General features: G+C 37.0%; 5 protein-coding genes across 6 annotated transcripts; 3 read left to right on the plus strand and 2 right to left on the minus strand.

The window, feature by feature from the left end:
* LOC104785514 (F-box/kelch-repeat protein At2g43445-like) lies at positions 4140-5606 on the plus strand. The gene is made up of 2 exons (XM_010510734.1): positions 4140-4583; positions 4674-5606. The coding sequence occupies exons 1-2, from the start codon at positions 4151-4153 to the stop codon at positions 5501-5503; spliced, it is 1263 nt and encodes a 420-aa protein (XP_010509036.1). The 5' UTR covers positions 4140-4150; the 3' UTR covers positions 5504-5606.
* LOC104785515 (CDP-diacylglycerol--glycerol-3-phosphate 3-phosphatidyltransferase 1, chloroplastic-like) lies at positions 5908-7512 on the minus strand. Its single transcript, XM_010510735.2, has 6 exons — positions 7014-7512; positions 6772-6869; positions 6649-6699; positions 6442-6555; positions 6300-6356; positions 5908-6203 (listed from the first exon to the last, which is right to left on the minus strand). Exons 1-6 carry the CDS (start codon positions 7399-7401, stop codon positions 6006-6008), a joined length of 906 nt encoding a protein of 301 aa, XP_010509037.1. The 5' UTR covers positions 7402-7512; the 3' UTR covers positions 5908-6005.
* On the plus strand, positions 7790-13145 carry LOC104785517 (TBC1 domain family member 10B-like). 2 transcript variants are annotated; one of them, XM_010510737.2, is made up of 18 exons: positions 7790-8092; positions 8389-8458; positions 8591-9190; positions 9292-9471; positions 9591-9704; positions 9812-9870; positions 10064-10130; positions 10243-10294; positions 10378-10470; positions 10615-10698; positions 10824-11233; positions 11327-11388; positions 11494-11563; positions 11723-11803; positions 11877-11990; positions 12319-12443; positions 12541-12600; positions 12789-13145. In XM_010510737.2, the coding sequence occupies exons 1-17, from the start codon at positions 8034-8036 to the stop codon at positions 12578-12580; spliced, it is 2280 nt and encodes a 759-aa protein (XP_010509039.1). In that variant the 5' UTR covers positions 7790-8033; the 3' UTR covers positions 12581-12600; positions 12789-13145. The 2 variants fall into 2 exon arrangements, with proteins under 2 accessions (XP_010509039.1, XP_010509040.1); XM_010510738.2 differs by having other exon boundaries at positions 11889-11990.
* On the minus strand, positions 13071-14948 carry LOC104785516 (probable adenylate kinase 6, chloroplastic). The gene is made up of 4 exons (XM_010510736.1): positions 14500-14948; positions 13865-14005; positions 13472-13747; positions 13071-13380 (listed from the first exon to the last, which is right to left on the minus strand). The coding sequence occupies exons 1-4, from the start codon at positions 14860-14862 to the stop codon at positions 13243-13245; spliced, it is 918 nt and encodes a 305-aa protein (XP_010509038.1). The 5' UTR covers positions 14863-14948; the 3' UTR covers positions 13071-13242.
* Positions 15135-22357, plus strand: LOC104785518 (regulator of nonsense transcripts UPF2-like). Its single transcript, XM_010510739.2, has 17 exons — positions 15135-15299; positions 15382-15469; positions 15607-15809; positions 16242-16580; positions 16663-16767; positions 16933-17060; positions 17642-17815; positions 17984-18065; positions 18348-18644; positions 18732-18929; positions 19152-19253; positions 19464-19715; positions 19814-20032; positions 20363-20533; positions 20832-21017; positions 21154-21588; positions 21730-22357. Exons 1-17 carry the CDS (start codon positions 15249-15251, stop codon positions 22225-22227), a joined length of 3528 nt encoding a protein of 1175 aa, XP_010509041.1. The 5' UTR covers positions 15135-15248; the 3' UTR covers positions 22228-22357.

Below are 23170 nucleotides of genomic sequence, written 5' to 3' on the forward strand. Positions count from 1 at the left end.
TGTACGTTAAAAAAAAAAAAAAAAAAAAAATCACAATATCCAACTTTATAGATATATTATTTTACCTTTTCTATAAATTTTCTTCTAAGATTTTAGAATTTGCAATTTCAGTATATTCTCATAGACTCAAATACTCTATAATACGTACTTAATATGAAGTTGGTGAACAGGATATTATGACATGTTCCCAAAAAGAGTCTCCCTCTGCCGTGCAAGCAAAGGTACTACTATATCATTGCCCGGATGAATGAAATCAACCTATCCTAAGCCGAACTTTTTAGAAATATCCATATTACGAAAAAGTTAATTGATTACCATACTTGTTAATTAACGCATAAAAGTATATATACTCAAGAGAGTTGATGAGTTAAAACTTGTAGTTGCAGACTTGCTGAAGAAGAAAAAGAAAAAAAAAAACTTAGTCCGATGATTGACCTAGTTCCTGATCTAGTGGAAGAAATCCTTGTTCGACTGCCCTTCAAAATCATATCAATACTATTATACTGGAGTCGAGAAGTTTCGTGGAGAGGAGGCCTACTTGGAGTAAGCTGACCATTAGGTGTCTTGGATCTCAAGGAACGTATACCGAGAGCCAAGATCAGCTAGCGTAAAGAAAAATAGAACAAGTGTGATGGACTCGTGAAACTCATATGTTCATGGCTAAAAGATTTTTCTATTTGGAGGTGAAAAGAGGTTTTGCTTTTTAAGCTAGCGAGTAATGGGAATCTCTGATCTCTTAGTACAAAATGAGTAATATAAGAACGTTTTACATCTCAAGATCCCATGTATAACCGTATGAAAAAAAGATATTATTGGTCTCCGTTGTGAACAAAAAAAAATGGTCTCCGTGAAACTATATATGGTTCATCGATAGAAAAGACGACCAAACAAAAAAATCGATCTAGCGAGTGTGACATCAAATAAAATAATAGTGTTGTATGAATGATGATAGTACATGGTCGAATAGCACGTCTACTCAAAAGTCAAAATCCGTGAGGGTCTTTTGTTAACGTTGTAGGAGATACATTAGTTTTGTCTTCTGTCAATATCTTACATTTATATTGGTAAGAGCATCTAAAATTGTCGGTAAGACGATCTGACCAATTTCTCTAACAATTTTTTGTATAAGTGGTAATATATACATACACATATATATATAGTATATACTATTAACTACACGATGATCTCAGTTAGATTTACCATTCCAAAGATGAAAAAAAACAAAAAAAGCGGCTATGCGAAAAAAAACTTTTCTCAAACACATTATTAACTGGGTGATCAAGTTGAAATTAGACGAAATTAAATTGTGTATGTATCTATATGTTTTGGAAAGTGTAATTGTAATTGGTTAGTCGATCTGGTCCTCAAAAAGAAACTCTACCATAAAGTACTACTCCAAAATAATCCTCGAGAATACAAATAGTAAAAAAAGATTCCCGGGGTGTTCATTTAATTTATTTATTTGATATAGCCATGAATTTTTAATAAATGAATACTACTAGTATTTGTTCCAAAAAAATATTACTAGTATTAAAGTCATTTATTTACAGTCTCGTCTCGAACAATTTTTTGTTGTTGTTACAACTTACAACAACAAAACAAACACTCCAATTTTGTTTTTTCATTTCCTCAATGACCTCACTTCCATGATAAGACTGTTGAAATATCTATTCGCTAGAGTCAGCAACTTTTTTAATAATTAGGACTTTCAGTTTTTCAGACCTTTTGTTTTCGCACACACTTTGAACTATCTATTCCCATTTATCTATTTTATATTCTTCATGAGTCTATGATCCCTATCGTTTTCCCATTGTTATCTTATCAAATACTATAATGTATTTCAAATGCTTGTTTAATTTTCTTTTGATTTTTTGCAATTGTCAAAATTTAATTTTGATCAGTTCTTCAATATCAAATGGCTTGTAAGGAATCATTAAACTTCGTGGTTCTTCCATCAGTTTATTAACCAAACAAGTATGCAAATCTTGTTTTAATAGATATGTTCGCCAAATTGTGTCACAGTCTGAAATCCTCCCTCTTTGCATTGAGTGTCAGTTTTATATTGTCAATCCACGCATAGTCTATGATAGTATTGATGTAAAATTTGTGTGGAATATAGCTAGATATAGTTAAAATTAGTTACTTATTTTATATGAATTTTCTAGATAACTTAAATATTTTAAATAAGTATCAAATTAAGCTCAAATATGAGTTATTAAAATATTTTATCAAAATATTTGTTGTAGTTTTTAAAGTAATAAATTAAAATGAATAAAATTCATGATTCTTGCTACACACTCGTATGCAAGTCCAATACATGAATAAAATTTAGAAAACACTTTAATACCATAAATGTTTAACACAAACATTAAACTTTATTTTAACTTCTATAAGTTGGATGATAATGTATATAAATGTGATTTTTTGGTTTTTTAATAACTCAAACTTAGTCCATTATGAACTACCAAGTATACTTTTTTTGCTTATCAAGCTCAATGATTGGAACCACCCATAAGCTTGAACCAAACAGCTTATCACTTTCAAAACAGGCCTCTTTGAACCAAAGTTGACGTCAATGCCCATAAGGTGGCTGCTGCTTCTGCCTTATGATGGGTCTTAATATTGGAAAAGCCTTAGCTCCAAGCCATTTGACCCATTTCTTATATAGAATCCGATCCATCCCATGCAACATATGTTGGATGATTGGATCCTTCCTTCTATGTTGTAGTTCAGCTTGTTTGGAGGTGGTAGCTGCCACTTGATTTGTAGGATTTTGAGATTGGCTTGTTGTTCCCATGTGTTTGCTTGCCTTGATCCTTTCCTTACCATCTTAGAGGCGGTTCTCCTCAATTTCTGGTACAACGAACTGAGAATTCAAAAAGCTTAATCCGACCCGTTCCTTTAACTCCTCCTCATCATACTGTGGAAACAAGCAGTGCCCTAGATAGATTTTTATGTAGAAATTAAAGGATGAAGGGAAGGAATTTAAAAGAAATGCTAGAGGGGCGCAGTCCAAACTAGTCTTGCAAAAAGCCATTGATATAACACATGATTGACTTTCTCCTCTTATGAACTACACTTTTGGCAGATGAAGAACTTGAAAAGCTATATAAGAAGAAGAAAAAAAATTAGCAAGCAACCCAAAAATTCTAAAGATATGAAATCAAGTAATTTGAGTGTCACAAAGAAGTACGTACCAAAAGAAATGCCAAAACCTAAAGGGATCCTATCAAGTTTGAGTGTACCATAAGCAATCCTAAGACCATACAATCACATTGAGGTTGTTGAACGTAACCATATCGATATATATGAGCAATGAGATTCATCTACGTATATATGCCAAAAAGCTGCTTTGGCGGTAAGATGCTCTGGGGCTAACGACTTTTGCGAACCAAAGAAATTTGGAACAAAACTAAGGCTACAGAACCCGGTTATCGTGATAATTATGGATTTAACCAGGGAGAGAGAAGTTCGATGAAGAAAGAGACGTCGGTTTCTAATACTTTTCACGAAGGGTTTTATTTAGCATTTGTGTATTAATATACACACAAATAGATCATCTATGTATATACATAGTTAATTATATGGGTTACTAGGCAGCTTCTAACTGAAAAATAAAGACAGTTATTTATTCTAAAACGTAAAAGACATATAGTTATTTATTCTAAAACGTATCTATATGTTGTCTATAATCTCGAAGATTTATATGAATATTTTTCCTAGTATCAGATTACGTGAACAAACAACAATGGATATTGATCATTTTTCGGATAGTTAAACTATTTTCTACAACTGAAATGCTAGTTTATTCATCAATTTATTTTTGATTAAGATGGTTATGCTATTGAATTGAGATGAAGTTGAAAACGTGCACATTATATAAATAATTAAATACATAAAAAATAGTTATCTATTTAATGTCAATTTTTAAAAAGAAAAAGAAATGGCGTTTCTCCAAACAGGTTTTGAGAAAATATGGCCGAAAATTTGGATGAAATTTCTTTTTAAAAATAACTTTTATTGGATTAATTATGGACCAAAAATTTTAATTACTAACTAAACTATATCGAAATAATTAATACCGAAAATAAATACTAATATAAATGGGCAATTGTCATAAAACACGTGAAAAAAAAAAAAAACTAATCCGATGAGTGACTTAGTAGTTCCCGCCGATCTAGTGGAAGAGATCCTGGTTCGTCTTCCGGTGAAATCGATCCTCAAATTCAAAACCATCTCAAGACCATGGAAATCTATAGTGGAGTCGACGAGCTTCGCGCGGAGGAGGCGGCGAATCATTATGAATACTACGAAGCCGCAAATCCTCGCGGCGGCGACGGCCGGAAACCACGAGACCTTACGGCGGCGATTCAAAGAGGAAGAAGAAGAAGAAGAGGTCGAGATGTTCTACTTACACTGCGACGCAGCCGCTACACTACCCTCGCTGACTTGTGACGGTCTTGTTTGCATCCCCGTACCAGGTTCTATCAACGTCTTGAATCCTTCCACCGGAGAATTACTCAGTTTCCCTTCCGGTCCAGATCCTGTTAAAACCAACCGCTATGATCGCCCCATCTTCGACGGTAACAAATCTATCTCTAATCTTATGAATAAATTGTTAATTGAAAGAGAGAGAGAGATTGAAATCGAAATCGAAATCAATCAAATCGCAGATTCATGGTGGCACACTTTCCCTGGATATTGGGCTATGGGATTTGGTAGAGACGAAGTTAATGGAAGCTATAAAGTAGTGAGAATGTTCTTTGATACTAAACAATCTGAGATTCTTGATATCAACATTGGTGAATGGAGGAAACTGCCGAGTCCTCAACCTTACTATGTGGAAGCTAGAAGGAAGTCTGCGTGTGTCAACGGTTCCATCTATTGGTTAAACTACGATCTTAGTGCTACCTATTGGATACGAAACAATCCTGATTACAAGATACTAGCTTTGGATCTTCACACTGAAGAGTTTCGAGATGTTCCACCACCACCTACACTTGCAGAGCCAGGCCAGCTAGTGAACCTTCAAGATCGTCTAGCTATAGCTATAGCAAATGCTCCACCTTATTACTGGGAGCTAACGATATGGAGCATGGATGTTGCAGAAGAAGAAACATGGAGCAAGACGTACTGTATTCGTTTGTTTTCTAGAGATCTTTCTCCTAGAATGTGGAGGATGTGGTGCAGGCCTCTGGCGGTTTCCAAGAGAGGTACTCTTTACTTCCATGACAACGTGAACCGCTTGTTCAAGTACTGTCCTGACACTGGTTTGGTTCGTTGCATCTCTTTCGGTGTTCGAGTTATCTCTCCCTTTACTGAGAACTTTTTCCCGCTTCGACATGTGGATTCTGCTTCGGGGATGAGGACGTTTGGATTTCAGCACCTAATTCCTGAGTCTTGGATTTCCAAAACGTTGAGACGTATTGATTTGCAGATTCCAAACATCTTGTTTACCTCAACTGTTGCAGCTTTTGTAGTTTTGTTAGCTACTAGGTCTTAGATTATTGAATGTCAATAGAGTACTGTTGAAACAGAGATTTGCTTCTCTTTGGATTGTGGTATGATAAGCTTTTGTATAGTAAAAATATATGACTTTTATTGCTTATGACTTTTATGTTGTCAAGTTCACTAATGGTGGTGGCTCAAACTTTAACATAGTATCTGGTCAAAAAGGAAAGGAAAATGCAGTACCTTGTAAACAAATATTTGGAAGCCACTTTGATAATACAGCCGCATACATAGTCTATAAGAAGAACTTCTCTACGTATATAAGTTCACAATGTTCATAGAAATAAGCAAAAGAGCACTTGAAACATTGTCTTTGCCAGCTGTGAAACTTTTTTCTAGATTTGTTTAGATCCATCGTTTCACCTTTGGCTTGTATATCGAATGTAGAGTTATATATATATGAACGAACACTTGTTAATTACCTAAAAGAACTGTCATAATTCATAACAACAACTTCCATGAGCAAGTGCGATAAGAGAATGGACAAATTACAACTACTTCAGTAGTACTTTCCATATCTTTCTTATATAAACTACTAAAGACAAAACCGATAGTCCTGCTGATACATAAAGCAATCCAGCACCTGAAGCTACGAGCCATCCAACATTGCTATCCCGGCTTGCAAGGAGTATGGTTAGTGCTGTCATCTGAGTAGCGGTTTTCCACTTTCCCAAGTTATTTACAGCAACGGCCTGCAAACATCAGTAATCAATGCCATGTCATGATTCAGTAAGAACGAAAACTTAAAAAAAGGCTCTTCAGAGATGGATGTTGGTGATTTAACTTACCTCTAAAAGCTTTCCATTTTGAGATGCAGCCCATTCTCTTACAGCTGACATAGTAATCTACAAATGTATCATATAGTTAATGACATATTCTGCAAGTGAATGGTATTAAGAAATCACAATCAATTTTTGCTACATATCTTACCTCTCTACCAATGATTGCAATAGAAGGTACCGTCAATAACCAAGGAACTGGTCCTAATACAGCAACGTCAATAGGTTTTGTACACAGTAAGATCAATGTAGCTGCGACCATAAGCTGAAAAAAACAAGACATACATAAATCAGAGATCTAGTCTACATATATCTCTTTTTCCACTACAATCAAAAAGAAAGAAAAATCTACACACACCTTATCAGCAACTGGATCCAAAAAGGCACCAAAAGCAGAACCTAACTTCATCTGAAAAGTACACAATTTGACCGTTAAAGATTGCAATGTAAAACGTATCGAAGAATGGTATAAAGAAAGAACCTTGCGTGCAAGATAACCGTCAAGCCAGTCTGTAATGGCTGCTGCAATGAAAATGCTTGTTGTAGCAGTTGTTCCCCACCAACTATCACAGTAAAACGCTACATCCAAACAAAAGAAATGAACAATTTTGTCAATTACAAAACAAAAACGTATCTGTGTCTAATGTTTGAGCTCAAGACATGATTCTACAGAACCAGAGAAAGGATCATAATTTCTTGTAGCATTCGAATCCAAAAACATACTTGCGACGAGTATTGGAACGGCGGCGACGCGACCAAGTGTCAACACGGTGGGCAATGTAAGAACTTTGGAAGATGATTGATGCGGAGAATTCTCGTCGTCGTCACCATCATCAAGCTGACCGTGACCAGTGAAACTGTTTCTGGGAGAGGAAGTTGTTGGTCTGCCTTGCTCCGACGAAGAGGAAGAAGAAAAGCAGGAAAGGCGTTGGTGGCGACATCTATGAATCGGAAACCTCAGAGCTGTAGGGGAGGAGGAGGAGATAATGTAGCGGCGTGAGGAGGAACGGCTAAGAAGAATATGAGACGGAAAAGAAAAGGTTGGTTTTGGACGTAACGTGCGGCGTAAATTGACATCGACGATTAACGAAGCGAGACCTGATCTGAGCATGGGGAAGAGCTTTCTTTCTAATTGGATCAATCGAAGAAGAAAAAGATCAAAGTGAGATTTGTTTTAGGGGTACTTTGCAAATTCGAAGCAATTGGGGAAGAAGAGACAGAACACAGTGACTTCTGACTTTGATTTAAAAGGGCAAAACTGACTTTTCAGATTAAAAACTTTAAACTAGAGGTTATGGAGTTCGAAGAAATTGGGAAGATGGTGTGACGAGGTGGACTCAAAAAGGGTAAAAAGTGACTTTTTTAATCCAACACTAAACAAGTGGGCTTTAGTTGATTTAAGCCCAAATTAAATAAGTTAAAAGTATATTTGCAAAGAAGGCCAAAAGTTTCGGGGAATTGATGGTAAGTAAAGCAAACAATTAAAGTATGTAATAACGTCCTCACATACTACAATCTCGGACCTTTTCTTCGTCTCTGTCTCTCTCTCTCTCTAGTCTTTACACTGTACCTTCATCCTCTTTTTCAACTTCAGTCGCGTGTAATGATGATCAATTAAGTAGTGTTGCTTGCTCTATCGGATCTTCTTCTTCTTCTTCTTCTTCTTCGCTCAGCAACCTTTTTTCAACTCTCTCACCGAACTTCACTCGGAGAGATCTCATTCTGCGTCCGACTAAGTGAATAATGATCACCGACGCCGTTTCCAAGCCCGTGAATCATCTATTCACATCCGACCACAAAAGGTATCGCCTTTAGAGCTTTTATGTTCCGACATTGTCTAGCTCTTTGTGTTTCTGTTTCTACTTTATTACTTTTGAGGGATTTTTTGGAAATTGCGGTTTCTCAGTTAGAGTCTCTGTGCTCTCGATTTGCTGATCAAAATGTTGTCTTTATGATCACAAGTTGAGTATTTGATGATCCTTGATCTTGATTTGCTCTTTTTGTTACTAGAATGAACATACATTAATTGTCCCTTTAAAAGTTGTTTTTTGCTGTTTTAGTACTGAGGAAGTTAAATGTGGTTGGTTTTATGAAACAGGGATGCATATGGTTTTTCTGTGAGGCCTCAACATGTGCAACAATACCGAGAATATGTTAACATCTACAAGGTTCAAGTGAACTAAACTTAGAATTTCACTTATTGGTCCTGATCAAATGCTTGAAATATGCAGTGTCGCTGTCACTCGTTTACTTGATCTTTTATCTTAACCATAGATGGGCTCGTTGCTGATAAACTGCAGGGTGAAGAAGAGGAGAGGTCGACCAGGTGGAGCAATTTCCTGAAAGATCATGCAGAATCTGGCGTGTCACCTGTGAATGCATTATCTGAAAATAAGCATGTACATCCAAGTGAGAGTGACAAGAAAAAACAAGAGGAATTAAACAAGGGAACCGAAAGAAGCGATTTGAATACTGAAAAGTCAGGTTCTGATTTAACTTCTGGCAATGTGAGAGAGGAAGATGAAGTTCCCAATGCAGAGAAGAAAGTTCAGTTATGGACCGAGATCAGACCATGTCTTCAAGCAATTGAGGACTTGATGAGTGTCCGTATCAAAATGAAGGAGGATTCCTCAAATAGTGACCAAGAAGCTCGAAAATTTAATTCTTTACTTTCAACTGATGAGATCAAATCTTCAAAGGGAGTAACTGAGAATGATTCTGAAGACGAGTTCTATGATATGGAGAGATCAGATCCAATTCAGGATGGTTCTTCAGATGATACAAGTGTCTCCAGTATGTTGGCTGCTGCTGATGCAATTTCCCTAGTATCTGCTTGCCCCTGGAAAGAAGAACTTGAAGTCCTTGTTCGTGGCGGTACACCTATGGCTCTTAGGGGTGAGGTAATAAACCTTTGTCATTCTGGATTATTTCCTTCTCTTGTCTATCTTGTTCATCATTCTCCTGCTCAACAATCTGAAAGTATATATATACAAATATTCAGCTCTGGCAAGCATTTGTGGGCGTTAAGAAACGTCGGGTCAAGAATTATTACCAAAATCTTCTAGCTGCTGATAGTCTAGTAAACGACATAGAGCAGGAGCACATGCAACATGCAGATGAGAAAGGTTCAAGTACAGACCCCCTCACTGTTGTGGAAAAATGGAAAGGACAGATAGAAAAGGTTAGCAACTGTCTTATACACCAATACTTGGTATCAAGCATTTTCTATCTAGTAATGCAGTGCTGGACTCCTGTTGATCCTGGTCATTTTTCTCAACTGGTTGCTTATTTTAAGTACAGGATTTACCTCGGACATTTCCAGGTCATCCTGCCCTAGATGATGATTTTAGAGATGCTCTGCGGCGGTTGCTAACTGCATATGCTAGGCACAATCCCTCCGTTGGATACTGTCAGGTATTCGGTTATTAAATTCTGTCACTCTTGTATTCTCGTATGGTGACATGCTCACAAAAATGAACATCTCAGTTATTTGTTATCTTGTATCAATAAATCATGTGCAGGCCATGAATTTCTTCGCTGCACTGTTATTACTTCTGATGCCAGAAGAGAATGCCTTTTGGTATGTTTGGAAACTACTCTCTAACTCCTAATATTGTTTATCAATGAAAACCCATTTTCGTTGGATCTGTGTGAAGTTCATGTACCTATGACTTAATTTTCTTTGGTTGTATATTAACCACTGTTAGATCACTCCTCAAGTCTTCTTTTTTAACAAATGTGTAAGTTAACTAAATATCATTTCGGATTTGAAGGTCGTTGATAGGCATCATTGATGACTACTTCAATGATTATTATTCAGAAGAGATGATCGAGTCCCAGGTAAATATTAGTATTTGTTTTTTTGTATTTTGTACTGCATTTCTATCTTTTTTGAGCAGATTAGTGATAGCATCATTATTTGTTTGTTCCTGTATATGAAATCTTTAACCAGGTCGACCAACGAGTTCTGGAGGAGTTGATTCGAGAAAGATTCCCTAAATTGGGTTAGTTTTTTTCATTGTCTTGTTCATCTTACCCAAAGTTGCAGTTGGTGCTAATGTTCTTTGTGATTTCTGTCTTTCCACAGTTCATCACCTAGATTATCTTGGAGTGCAGGTGGCTTGTGTTACAGGGCCATGGTTTCTTTCCATCTTCATTAATATGCTTCCATGGGAAAGTGGTCAGGTTTTAGAAATTGGAAAACTTTATTTTTAAGCGGATTGTTAATATTATCTTTACGTTTCTCTTTGCTGTAAAAAAGTTGCCATCTTTAAATATTCCGTGTGTCAGTCTAATATTATATTGTTTGGTATTGGTATAACAGTTCTCAGAGTGTGGGATGTGCTTCTATTTGAAGGAAATCGTGTTATGCTTTTCAGAACAGCTCTCGCATTGATGGAGTTTTATGGTACGGTTGTTGAACCTAAGTGTCTATATAATTTAAGTGATATGTTTTTTGTGGACTCTCTGAACAATGAACATACAGTAATAATCAATGGAATTGCTCTTAATTTCTTATATTTGCCATATCAGGTCCTGCATTGGTTACAACCAAGGACACTGGAGATGCTGTTACTTTGCTACAATCAATGACTGGTTCAACATTTGATAGCAGCCAGCTCGTTTTAACTGCTTCCATGGGTTACCAAAATGTACATGAAAGTAGATTGCAGGAACTAAGAAGCAAACACAGACCAGCTGTGGTAGCTGCATATGAGGAAAGATTAAAGGATCTTCAAGCTTGGAGGGATTCAAAAGACCCTGCAACCAAATTGCATAGTTCTAAGCAAGACCCAAAATCTGTTTTAGTGGATTCTAGCAAAGCCTCGTTGTCTAATAGGAGTTTATCTCGTTCCGAATCAGGATCCAGTAATGCAGACGAAGTCTTTATTAACCTAACTGGGAATGGAGAGATAGATTGTATTCAAGATCTTCAAGGACAGGTAATTTGTGTCATCCTTTCTTTTTTGTTAGAGTTAGCACAAGTAATTGCAATGTCAACTTAGAATAATTACAGTTGCCCACCATTATTGTAGGTTTTTTGGTTGAAGCGTGAACTCTACAAGTTGCTTCAGGAGAAAAGATCAGCTGTACTAAGGTTAATCTTTTAGCTTTGTATATGACTCTGGATATTGAAGTCACTCGTGAACTTTTATATATCTCCTCATTATCCCTCGATCGTTACCTACCTATGTTATTATAGAGCAAAAGAGTTGGAGGTAGCTCTCATGGAGATGGTCAAACAAGACAATCGGCGTCAATTGAATGCTAAGGTATTACCATGTGTGATTTGAAACTCTGTTTCCTAATTGAGCATTTGGTGTACATTCAGTTGTTTCAAATCTATGCTGCCATGGATAAGGACGATGCTTGCTAATTCTAAATTAAATAGTCTGACTTGTTTAATGCTATTGAACATAAATTTTGGGTAGATTGAGCAGTTAGAGCAAGAGGTGACTGAGCTTCGAAGAATTGTTTCTGATAAGAGGGAGCAAGAAGCTGCTATGATACAGGTTTGCACTTGCAACTTGTCAAATTCCTCCCTTCTATTGCAATTCAGTGTATGGTAATTCTAAGACCACTTAGAAATTTATGAAGGTATTGATGCGAATGGAGCAAGAGCATAAAGTAACAGAAGACACACGGAGACTTGCTGAGCAGGATGCAGCAGCTCAGAGAAATGCTGCTGAAGCGCTTCAGGTTAGAAAGTTTGCATTAACTACAACTATTGATGACAGTGTGTTGCCTTATCTGTTTCAAAGAGTTTTAATTGCTGCCCTCTATTTTTGGTGTGTGTGTGGTCAAGTAAGTGTCTGATTTATCCAGTGACTTCTCTACTTACTCAAGAAACAGTTGCGCCTAATAATTCCTTCTAGAAATTTCGAGCTTGATGGTTCTTCTTTAGCATGATACCTTGTGACATGTTTACTTTATGAGGATATATCTTGCTATCGTTTGTTTGACTCACTATACACATATTTGAGGGGAAAAGAAGTTTATTCTCAGTATGATAATGCTAATGGTGTAGGAGAAGTATGAGGAAGCTGTTGCTGCGCTCGCTGAGATGGAGGAGAGGGCGGTAATGGCAGAGTCCATGTTGGAGGCGACTTTGCAGTATCAATCTGGCCAAGTTAAAGCACATCCTTCACCACGGTCTGTTTCCCTGGCATATATCATGTAAACTTGGTGTAGAACACTAGATTTTCCATTAGATACATTACGTCACCACTTATTTTCTGAAACTTTTCAGGCAACTGAAGCAAGATTTGCCAGTCATGGTCAGTCCCTAGAACCTTATCCAAGGACCAAGGTATTCTTCCTCTTTCTCTCATACATTGTATATGACTGCTACAAGAGAAGAGTTTTAGTATATGTAACTGCACATATGGAGTTTCTTTGGTCTTTTTGTTGTGGTCTTCAAAACCAATTGTTAATAGATCTTATTACATCTGAATCTGGTGCTGGCATTAACAAGGCCTTTCTGACCTTCGATTGCAGAACACTACTCATGAAAAATCTAAGGAGCAAGTTAACGACGAGACGCCATTCTCAACAGGACAAAACATAAACTGCATAGCAGAAGAAAATGACACAAAGCTCTAAGACACTGCGACACTCCGTAAGGTATATAGTTATACAAATTGCCCATTAGATTCTCCACATAACAAGTAGATATATTGAATTACACAATTTCTTTAGTACGCATATAGAAACAATTTGTTGCAAGTCAACCTCTGTTTGTATGACAAAGAGTTTTCAACTATCTATAGTGGAGCAGAATCCACAAAGAAACTTCAACTATATAATATATGTATCAATCAACCATAATGGGACATGTATCTCTTTTATTGACTATCCTAGGCATATATATGCACGAGGGGATTGCTCGAGCAAAGAATGTAGTACAAGTTGTTGATTCAATCATAAAATATAGAGAGAGATCAATGAGAGATTAGGCTATTGCAGACTGTTTATCGTCTTCAAGGTGTAACGCTCTAAGAAGCTTTGACCATGACTCCGGGATTCCACCGGGTAATTCAAATTCCAACAGCTTCCCACGCTTCCTGTAGAATTCCTCCACTGGTTGGGTCTGCAAAAGATGAAAAACTTATAAACAATGTTTGAATCTGTCAAGAGTATATGACTCATGAACGTAGAAAGAAGAAGAAGAAAAAAGATACCATTGTGTTGTAAATTCGGAGTCTTTCCTTGACGACTTCTTCGGTGTCATCAGCTCGGGTTATAAGCTTTGATTCACAGTTTGGCGGAGGAAGAAGCGGAGGCATATACATTCTAGGACTATCTTCATTATCACCTTTGATATCAATGCACGCAACGTTATAGTTAGCACCACACTCGCTGCAAATTCTTCTTCCTAGACATTTCGCAAGTAATGCCTCTTCTCGAAGCTTCAAATTTATCACCAGATCGATCTTAGTCACTCCCTCCAGAATTTCCTACAAGACAAGAAACAAAAACAGAAACAGAAACAGAGAGGATGTCAAAGTTTGTCAACCAACCAACAAAATTTCTATTAGCCGCAAAATCTACAAATTAGCAATAAAATGTCTCACCGCTTGTGTAACAGTTCGTGGAAAACCATCAAGAATGTAACCAGATTCACCCTTCTCTTTGCCAGCTTCGAGTCGTTTTGATAACAAACTAATGATGAATTCGTCAGGAACCAATTTCCCTTGGTTAACAAGCTCCTTTAGCTACACCAATGCAGCAACACACAATTATAAATATGCTAATCACCTCACAAGAACACATTGTCTCTTATAATATATAATAAACTCAATGATTCAACACTTGTTCTAGTTCTACACAAGAGATATATACAACCTCAAAAATTCGTTAAATCCTTCTAATACCAAAAAAAATTCTCATTTCACAGGAAACAAATCTGATCTTAGAACAACATGGTGATGACATATGTGGAGACTAGCAAAAAATCATCAAGTGAGGTCTCAGTGAGATCAAGTAAGACTGACAAATATATAAGGGCCATTAGTGAGTAAGAACAGAGATGGAGATTGAACACTGTCTCTCAACAGACACAACCCAAGATTTATGTAGCTAGGCTTATACAATATCATCGAACATCAAAGCTAAAAAACCACAGGACCATTAGAATCTATTGATCTCTCTATGCCTTGATTCAGAATCTCTCTATTGAGAGAAACATACAGCTACAAGGAAACCTAACCTGAGAGGAGAGTAATCCAGAAGAGGAAAGCTCATCGCGAACGAGATCACCAGTGGCAATATGAGGAACGCCGAGGAGAGAAGAGAGACGAGAGGCATACGTTCCTTTACCAACACCGGGACATCCAAGAAACACCCAGTGAAAATTTCTGCCTTTGTATGGAGAAGGAGACGGAGACGGAGACGAAGACGAAGACTTCTCGAGCTGTGCCGCAGCCTCCTCGAGATCGATTTTGGGGTCCAGCGAAGGCCCAGAAGAAGAAGAAGAAGAAGAAGAAGAAGAAAGAGACCTAATGAAGAAAGAAGAAAACGTATTCTTCACCGTCGTCGTCGCCGGTCTAAATAGACGGTGAGATACGGCCATGATTGTTGTCGTAAGCTTACGATTCGTGATTCGTCCCCCCCAGTGTCATCAATGGACCAAAGACGACGAAGAAGAAGAAGAACTGTTTTGCTTTTGGCTCGTGACGAACACGTGTCATGTCTTTTCCGGTTATGGAAAAATTACCGGTTCGGTTTAGGAAATATATTTGATTAATTAATTTTGGTTAACGCCGGGCAAAACCCGTTTAAATTGGGTCTTTTTGTGACCCGTTTGGGCTTTCTCTACTTTTGTTAGTTAAAATTCCTATTTTTTTCTATCAATCCCTCTTTCTCCGGGAACACTCTTAAAACCTAAGTCCGATCGAAGAAAAAAAAGTGATCAGTTACTTTCGAAATTTTCCGACGGCTACGTCAATCTGAACCCTAATGGATCATCCAGAAGATGAAATCCACAACAGCGAGAAACAAGACGACGAGGTTTGATTTGATTTTCCTGATTTCTGATGGTCCTTTTTGCTCGATGAAATCGAAAATTTGATTCCTCATGCTTTATTTTCAGGAAGCTCTTGCTCGGCTTGAAGAGATTAAGAAGTCAATTGAAGCTAAAATGACTCTTCGTCATAATAATCTCAATCCTGAACGACCTGGTTAGTTTCATTGAATGTTTTTAGTTTCCTGCTTCTTAATAATAGAGGTGGAAGAATTGAACTATTCGTGGTTATGCTTAGGATGATTCTATTTATGAATAGAGTTGTTACTGAGACTGAGTCCTCCATGTTTACAGATACGGCATATCTTAGGACTCTTGATTCTAGTATTAAGCGGAATACAGCAGTTATCAAAAAGTTAAAGCAGATTAATGAGGAGTTGCGAGAAGGTTTGATGGATGATCTGCGAGGTGTTAATCTTAGCAAGTTTGTTAGTGAAGCTGTTACTGCCATCTGTGAGGCTAAGCTCAGAAGCTCTGATATTCAAGCTGCTGTTCAGGTTTTGCCTTGCTCTTTCCTATCTTGTTCTTTTGTTTTTTGTTTACGTCTGCTTTTGCTCAGAAGTTCTCTTGTTGTATCTTGGTTTTTTCTTCATAAGAAAGTTATCTACTGTTACTGTTAGGATGTCATGGATTGGAGTAGATCAGTGACCTTTTCTTATGTTATTCATGCGACTCTCGCCATCAACATGTTTCATTGAAATATTCAGTAGTTGTTATAGATAGTTTCCTAAAGCTTTCAAATACTTGGTATGTCAGTTCCCCTATCCCATTTTAGGTTTCTGTTGAAAGATATCTTGTTCTCTTAGTTTAGATGATAGTTGGGTCTCGTTTTCAGTTTGTTATTTCTTATGGAGCACATTAAGTAGCATACGACAGTGCTCTCTGCTCAGAATATCTTTTCAAAGCTAACCATTCATTTATTTTGACAGATTTGCTCGCTACTTCATCAGAGGTATAAAGAATTTTCTCCTAGTCTAACACAAGGGCTCTTGAAAGTCTTCTTTCCTGGAAAATCTACCGAAGATTTAGAAGCGGATAAAAACTCAAAGGCCATGAAAAAGCGGAGTACCCTAAAACTACTTCTGGAGCTTTACTATGTTGGAGTAATAGAAGATAGTAACATCTTTATTAATATTATTAAGGATCTTACCAGTGTTGAACAACTGAAAGACAGAGATACGACCCAAACAAATCTGACACTTCTTGCCAGTTTTGCTCGACAAGGAAGAGTTTTTCTGGGGCTTCCTATTTCTGGACAAGACGAAGATGTAATGTAGATTTGGAGATCAACTTAATTTGTACCTCCATATTTTCCGTTACTTGGCTAAATGTGACTAATGTTTACTATAGTTTTTCAAGGGTCTCGGCGTAACTGCTGATCAGAAAAAGAGTTTTAAGAAAGCTTTCAACACATATTATGATGCTCTTGCAGATCTCCTTCAGTCTGAACACAAGGTTAGATCCCCAATTGTTTGCCATGTGCTTATGTGCAGGAACTTTTTACCGATATTTTTCTTGCCTGAATATGCTATATTTCCTCCTTTTCTTTTTCTTTTTCTTTTTCATTTTGCTAGTTTTCCCTTTTTCTGTAGTATCTTTCTAACAGTTTTCTTTTAACAGTTACTTCACCAAATGGAGAAGGACAATGCAAAACTGGTAAATGCTAAAGGGGAGCTTAGTGAAGACAGTGCATCTTCGTATGAAAAGCTGAGGAAATCATATGACCATCTCTATCGAAATATCTCATCGTAAGTCCATTCGTATAAATCTACTAGGTTTTCTTGTTCTTGTTGGGTCTAACTGTTATGGACTTACATGCAGAAAACCTTGGAAATGTATCATAATTATAATCATTTAATCGATATGTATGTTGGTAGCTTTGTAGCTATCTTCTCACTTCGCATAAAAATTATCTATAACACAAGCTATTATTGAGCTCTCAGTCCTTCCATAATATCTTCCTGAAGTGTAAATAGCATGTTTTCGCTGTCATTGTAGTATGTACAGATAGTTTCATTGTTTAGATCTTGGGCATGCATCAGTTCATTTGCCAAACTCTTTATTTTTATTGTGACATGTGCTTACCAATTCACTGGGAACCGTATAATATTTCTGAATTGAAGTTTGGAAGTCATTTTAGATATATGGTGTTTATCCTCTCTTCCCACATCTTTGACTTGAATGGATATCTGGCACATGAATATCTACAGTTTCAACATTCACAGCTTATTAAATATTGGGTTGGAGACAAACTCAGTTGCTTAAGCATTCTCATCTAATTCCATATACCCTGCATAATTTGTTATGAATTTTTTATGTCCTGTTGCAGTTTGGCCGAATCACTTGATATGCAGCCTCCTCTTATGCCAGAGGATGGTACAACTAGGCTCACAGCAGGGGACGAAGCCTCACCCTCTGGTGCTGTAAAAGATACATCTGCCCCAGAACCTATTTGGGACGACGAAGACACTAAGACATTTTACGAGTGCTTGCCTGATCTGAGGTCAGCTCCTACTTCTACCAAACAAAGATATGGGAAAATGTGTAGTTGTCAAGTGGCATTCAGAAAGCGTTTAATTTTCTTAGAAGAGTCTTGACTATCTGGCTTTGTATTGCGTTTACTTTTTCTTTTAGTTTTCAATTGCTTATGTCTGATGCATTGTTTCTCTAGGGCATTTGTTCCCGCAGTATTATTGGGAGAAGCAGAATCTAAATCAAGCGAGCAATCTGCTAAAGCAAAAGATAAATCATCTGTAAGTGGGTGACATTCTACATTGTATTCTGCCCTCTTGATTTCTTAAGATATTGGAAGAAATCAATTGTTGTTGCTATGTGAGATCGTGCATGGTTTTCCATTTTGATATACTAAAAAGGACACTTGGTCGGTAATCATCACTGAATTGGTCACCTTGGAATGACATGATTTGCTTGTTGACAGATTTCGAGCTCCATATTTGTTCATTCTGAAAAACTAACTTATCGTTTTATAGAAAGCTTACATGTTTGATTTAATGCTTTATTGGGATTGATTGAAGGAGTCTAGCTCTGAAATTGTCGAAAGTCAACAAACAACTGAAGACACAATAACAGAGGTTCCTGCTGATTCTGGTAGTATGCCTGATGGATCAAATACTGAGCAGCCAAAAGAGAAGGAAGAAGTAGAGAAGGAAAAGGCTAAAGATACTAAGAAGGAAAAAGGGAAAGAAAAGGATAGTGAGAAAAAATTGGAAAATGAGAAGGAGAAAGGTAAGAGTCTTGACGTGGCAAACTTCGAAAGATTGTTACAACGACTACCTGGTTGCGTAAGCCGTGATCTTATTGACCAATTAACGGTAAGAGTCCGTGAAATGGTTTTCTAGTTGATGTTGTTTCTGCTGAACCTTTTTCTCCGTTGTTTATATCTGTGGTTTTATTTCCAGGTGGAATATTGTTATTTGAATTCCAAGACAAACAGAAAAAAACTTGTCAAAGCGTTATTTAATGTCCCTAGGACATCTCTGGAGTTGCTAGGATACTATTCGCGTATGGTTGCAACACTAGCAACGTGCATGAAGGATATCCCATCTATGCTTGTGCAGATGTTGGAGGACGAGTTTAATTCTCTGGTCCATAAAAAGGTTGGCTAAATCTATTGCATTGTTGACAATAAGAAGTAATTAATTTTACTTTCAATACATTTGACTATGACTGCACTTTTAACCTTTAAGCATGAGTGAAGTGAATTTACTCTGCTGATGTGAATACCTCTGTTCTCAGCTTCACTCCCAATATTCCCTTATAAACAGTGTTCAAATGTGGTGATGTCCTTCTGATGTAGTTGCAAATTTAATTTTGTGCAGGACCAAATGAATATCGAAACAAAAATCCGAAACATCAGATTTATTGGAGAACTTTGCAAGTTTAAAATTGCACCTGCTGGACTTGTATTCAGTTGTTTAAAGGTATAACTGCACAACCCAATATGCGTTCTATAGAGATGTTTTTTTCCTGAATTCTCTGAACTTATGGTAAATACGTTTCAATTAATATATTGAGTCACTTGAATCCTCTTACCGGATATCGAAATGTAATTGTATGGGGACAGATTCTATCCTCGTTGGTGTGAGCCATCCAACTCTATAAATCTTCACTTCTCCTTTTTTTTTTGGCAGGCTTGCTTAGATGAGTTTACTCATCATAACATTGATGTTGCTTGCAATCTTCTGGAGACATGTGGCCGTTTCCTTTATCGATCTCCCGAAACCTCACTCAGGATGACAAATATGCTGGACATATTGATGCGCCTGAAAAATGTCAAGAATTTAGATCCTCGCCAAAGCACTCTTATAGAAAATGCCTACTACCTTTGTAAACCTCCTGAAAGATCAGCAAGAATTTCTAAAGTTCGTCCACCATTGCATCAGGTACTCCGACTTCCATGTCTTTTATCTTTCGAATAATTTTCATTGTTCAATTGTATTGGCGAATTTTTTTTTCTTATACTTTTATTAAAATTCTGCAGTATATTCGAAAATTGCTATTCTCGGATCTTGATAAAGAATCCATTGTGAACGTTCTGAAGCAACTGCGGAAGCTGCCTTGGAGTGAATGTGAGCAATACATCTTAAAGTGCTTTATGAAAGTTCACAAGGGAAAGTATGGTCAGATTCACTTAATTGCTTCCTTGACTTCTGGTTTGAGCCGCCATCATGATGAGTTTGCAGTGGCTGTTGTTGATGAGGTATGTTTTTTCTAATGTATCTAATAGACTAATACATATGGCGTTAAATCCGCAGCAATTTATAGGTCTACGATGCTAAACTCCCTTCTTTTAGTCAAGAGAAATGAAAATTGCAGTCTAAGTTGAAATGGAATTGCTTCTTATGTGAAATTTGACGTGTCAGTAAAGCCTAAAATAAGCATGTTGTGAAAATTGCTAGGAGGAACATGCCTATAGGTTTGGATTCCGTGTTGTTTGAAATCAGGACAGTGTATAAGATACTCTCGCATCATTTAATTTGATCTTTGGTGTATTTTCTGAAGTTACGTGGTACATTGTTTTCTCTTGAAGGTCCTGGAGGAGATAAGGGTTGGGCTTGAGTTGAATGAATATGGGGCACAACAGAAGCGACTAGCCCATATGAGATTTTTAGGGGAGCTGTACAATTATGAGCACGTAGATTCATCTGTGATATTCGAGACGCTTTATTTAACTCTTTTATATGGTCATGATACTTCAGAGGTACGTTAACCTAAGACTCTTCCAGAGTTCAACCCTCTATTAAAATTTACATGTCTTTGTGTGGTTTGGCATTTAAAATTTTATAATTATGTCTCTTCTCGTCTTAATCCAAAACAAAAATGGCTCTTCTCGTGCTTACTTTCTTTTGTATTCCTCATGATATACAAATGTAGAATACTATGCTGTAAAACTGATTTAAACTGCTGGTTTTATCTTAGGGAAAGGCTATGTGTCGCTCACTTAATTTTAGTCTTTCTCTTCCACTGATTGATTGTTGCGTATACTGTTATGATGTTAGCAAGAGGTGCTGGATCCACCAGAAGATTTTTTCCGTATCAGGATGGTTATCATTCTTCTGGAAACCTGTGGGCACTACTTTGATCGAGGTTCATCAAAGAAAAGGCTTGATCAATTTTTGATACACTTCCAGAGATACATACTCAGCAAGGGTCACCTTCCCCTGGATATTGAATTTGACTTGCAGGTTAGTCTTAATTAATATTGTACACTCACATATAGGGGCATGAGATTAGTTTCTTTTGTAGAAATTATCCAATTTCCATGTAAAGGTGCAGGCTATCTGTACCAAATAATGTGTCTTAACTTCTCTCTCAATGCAGGATCTATTTGCCAATTTGAGACCCAGTATGACCCGTTATGCAACAATTGAGGAAGTCAATGCAGCTATACTGCAGCTGGAAGAGCGTGAGCATTATTCTTCAGGAGACAAAGTCAGTGTAGAAAGACACTCAGACACAAAGCCTCCAAGTAGGTCATCGTCAGTTGTAGAAGGTATTGGAGTGAATGGAGAAGCTCACGGAGAAGAAAGCGACAGTGATTCTGGTAGTGGCTCCGTGGTCCGAGATGGACAGAACGAAGAGTTGGATGATGGAAATCATGACCGGGGATCTGAGAGTGACGATGGGGATGACTATGATGATGGAGATGGACCTGGATCTGATGATGATAATAAATTTCGTGTTAGGCAAAAGGTGGTAACTGTAGATCCTGAGGAACTAGCAGACTTTGATCAAGAACTGAAGGCTTTACTTCAGGTAAGTTCAGAATTTCAGATCGGTCTTTTGTATATTCTCTAATTTAGCTGGATAGAGAAACCAATTAACACTAATGCAGGAGGGAACTAATTTGTTCTAATTTGAACATGGTTAAGAACTGATATGGTTTGTGGATTGCAGGAGAGCATGGAGCAAAGGAAGCTAGAATTACGTGGTAGACCGGCATTGAACATGACAATACCGATGAGTGTTTTTGAAGGGTCTGGAAAAGATCATCATTTTGGGCGGTTAGTAGGTGAAAATGGAGAAGAATTGTTGGATGAAGAGAACGGAGAGCAAAGAGAGGTTCAAGTGAAGGTCCTGGTGAAGAGAGGGAACAAACAACAAACAAGGCAAATGCTAATCCCGAGTGATTGTTCGCTAGTGCAGAGCACAAAACAGAAAGAAGCTGCGGAATTGGAAGAGAAACAAGACATAAAGAGGTTAGTACTCGAGTACAATGAGAGGGATGAAGAGGAAGCGAATGGGTTAGGGACACAGATATTGAATTGGACTCCTGGAGGAGGCAGAGGATTCACTCGAGGTACCGGGGAAGGCAGTGGGAGTCGCGGCGGGTCTCGTCACCGGTTTTATTATCATCAAGGAGGTGGTGGTTCGTATCATGCCCGGCGAAAGTAAATTCATCCGGTTTAGGATATGATAATCTTGCCTGTGTCAGAGATATGATGAGGATGTGGTTTCAATCTCGTGCTTAGGATGTGATTTAAATTGTTTTTTTTTAAGTGTTGCAAAAGTTGTAAAATCATATATTTTTCTTTTGAATATAATTTTAACATTACATTCGAAAAAACAAAATCTTGACTTTGACAGAAGCAGTAATAGTTAGCTTTTTGCTATAGCTCAAAAGTGAAAATATCACAAGAAATCAATCTGACGAGTTATTGTGACAAAATTTGATATATTCGGCTTCAAATTCTATACTGATGGTTAAGTAAATTATGTGCTGGGATATGTGGATTAGCTTTGTGTGTGACCATTTTTGTTCCAGCTTGTTTGATCCAACTTTTTAACTTGGGATTTTGAAAATGCGAAGCTCTTAGAAACATAATGAATATATATACAATAAAACCTCTATTTTTTCTTTTTTTTACAACAATAGAATTGACTCAAACAAGCCAATTAGGAAAAGTACAGCTAACAGATGTAACCACGTGCGGTTGAGTACGAACTTGTCGTGCTAATCGATCCGCAAGTACATTCGCATTCCTAGGAATCAAAGTTAACGAGAATCTTGTAAACTCCTTCATATCCTCTATAAAATACAATAAAACCTCTATAAATTAATAAACAATATAAATTAATAAATTTTGCTGTAAAAAAATAACAAAATTCGATAAAATAATAAGATAATATATTTTTTAAAATTCATATGTAAAATATGGTCCTAATAATATCATAAATTAATAATTAATTTTTTGATAACCTACTTTATTCAGCAATCTAATTCATGCCAGAACGAATCAAGGAAAAACTTACAAAGAGACCAGTTACAATAAAAGATCTTATGATAGTCAATATGGGACCTTGTACAAAAAAAATTGATAATTCAATATAGAAGTTG

The sequence above is a fragment of the Camelina sativa genome, chromosome 5, assembly GCF_000633955.1.
Source record: "Camelina sativa cultivar DH55 chromosome 5, Cs, whole genome shotgun sequence".
Lineage (NCBI taxonomy): Eukaryota > Viridiplantae > Streptophyta > Magnoliopsida > Brassicales > Brassicaceae > Camelina > Camelina sativa.

Excerpts from the sequence above, each read along its gene's own strand:
- LOC104785518 (XM_010510739.2), top strand. The coding sequence starts at position 15,249 with ATGGATCATCCAGAAGATGAAATCCACAACAGCGAGAAACAAGACGAC. Across the intron at positions 15,470-15,606 it reads TCTCAATCCTGAACGACCTG|ATACGGCATATCTTAGGACT; the intron begins GTTAGTTTCATT and ends CCATGTTTACAG. Across the intron at positions 16,581-16,662 it reads TTTCTGGACAAGACGAAGAT|TTTTTCAAGGGTCTCGGCGT; the intron begins GTAATGTAGATT and ends TGTTTACTATAG.
- LOC104785515 (XM_010510735.2), bottom strand. The coding sequence starts at position 7,401 with ATGCTCAGATCAGGTCTCGCTTCGTTAATCGTCGATGTCAATTTACGC. Across the intron at positions 6,870-7,013 it reads CGTTCCAATACTCGTCGCAA|CGTTTTACTGTGATAGTTGG; the intron begins GTATGTTTTTGG and ends GTTTGGATGTAG. Across the intron at positions 6,357-6,441 it reads TTGCAATCATTGGTAGAGAG|ATTACTATGTCAGCTGTAAG; the intron begins GTAAGATATGTA and ends ATACATTTGTAG.
- LOC104785517 (XM_010510737.2), top strand. The coding sequence starts at position 8,034 with ATGATCACCGACGCCGTTTCCAAGCCCGTGAATCATCTATTCACATCC. Across the intron at positions 8,093-8,388 it reads TTCACATCCGACCACAAAAG|GGATGCATATGGTTTTTCTG; the intron begins GTATCGCCTTTA and ends TTTATGAAACAG. Across the intron at positions 11,234-11,326 it reads TTCAAGATCTTCAAGGACAG|GTTTTTTGGTTGAAGCGTGA; the intron begins GTAATTTGTGTC and ends CCATTATTGTAG.
- LOC104785514 (XM_010510734.1), top strand. The coding sequence starts at position 4,151 with ATGAGTGACTTAGTAGTTCCCGCCGATCTAGTGGAAGAGATCCTGGTT. Across the intron at positions 4,584-4,673 it reads TGATCGCCCCATCTTCGACG|ATTCATGGTGGCACACTTTC; the intron begins GTAACAAATCTA and ends ATCAAATCGCAG.
- LOC104785516 (XM_010510736.1), bottom strand. The coding sequence starts at position 14,862 with ATGGCCGTATCTCACCGTCTATTTAGACCGGCGACGACGACGGTGAAG. Across the intron at positions 14,006-14,499 it reads CTGGATTACTCTCCTCTCAG|CTAAAGGAGCTTGTTAACCA; the intron begins GTTAGGTTTCCT and ends GCATTGGTGTAG. Across the intron at positions 13,381-13,471 it reads TCCGAATTTACAACACAATG|ACCCAACCAGTGGAGGAATT; the intron begins GTATCTTTTTTC and ends CATCTTTTGCAG.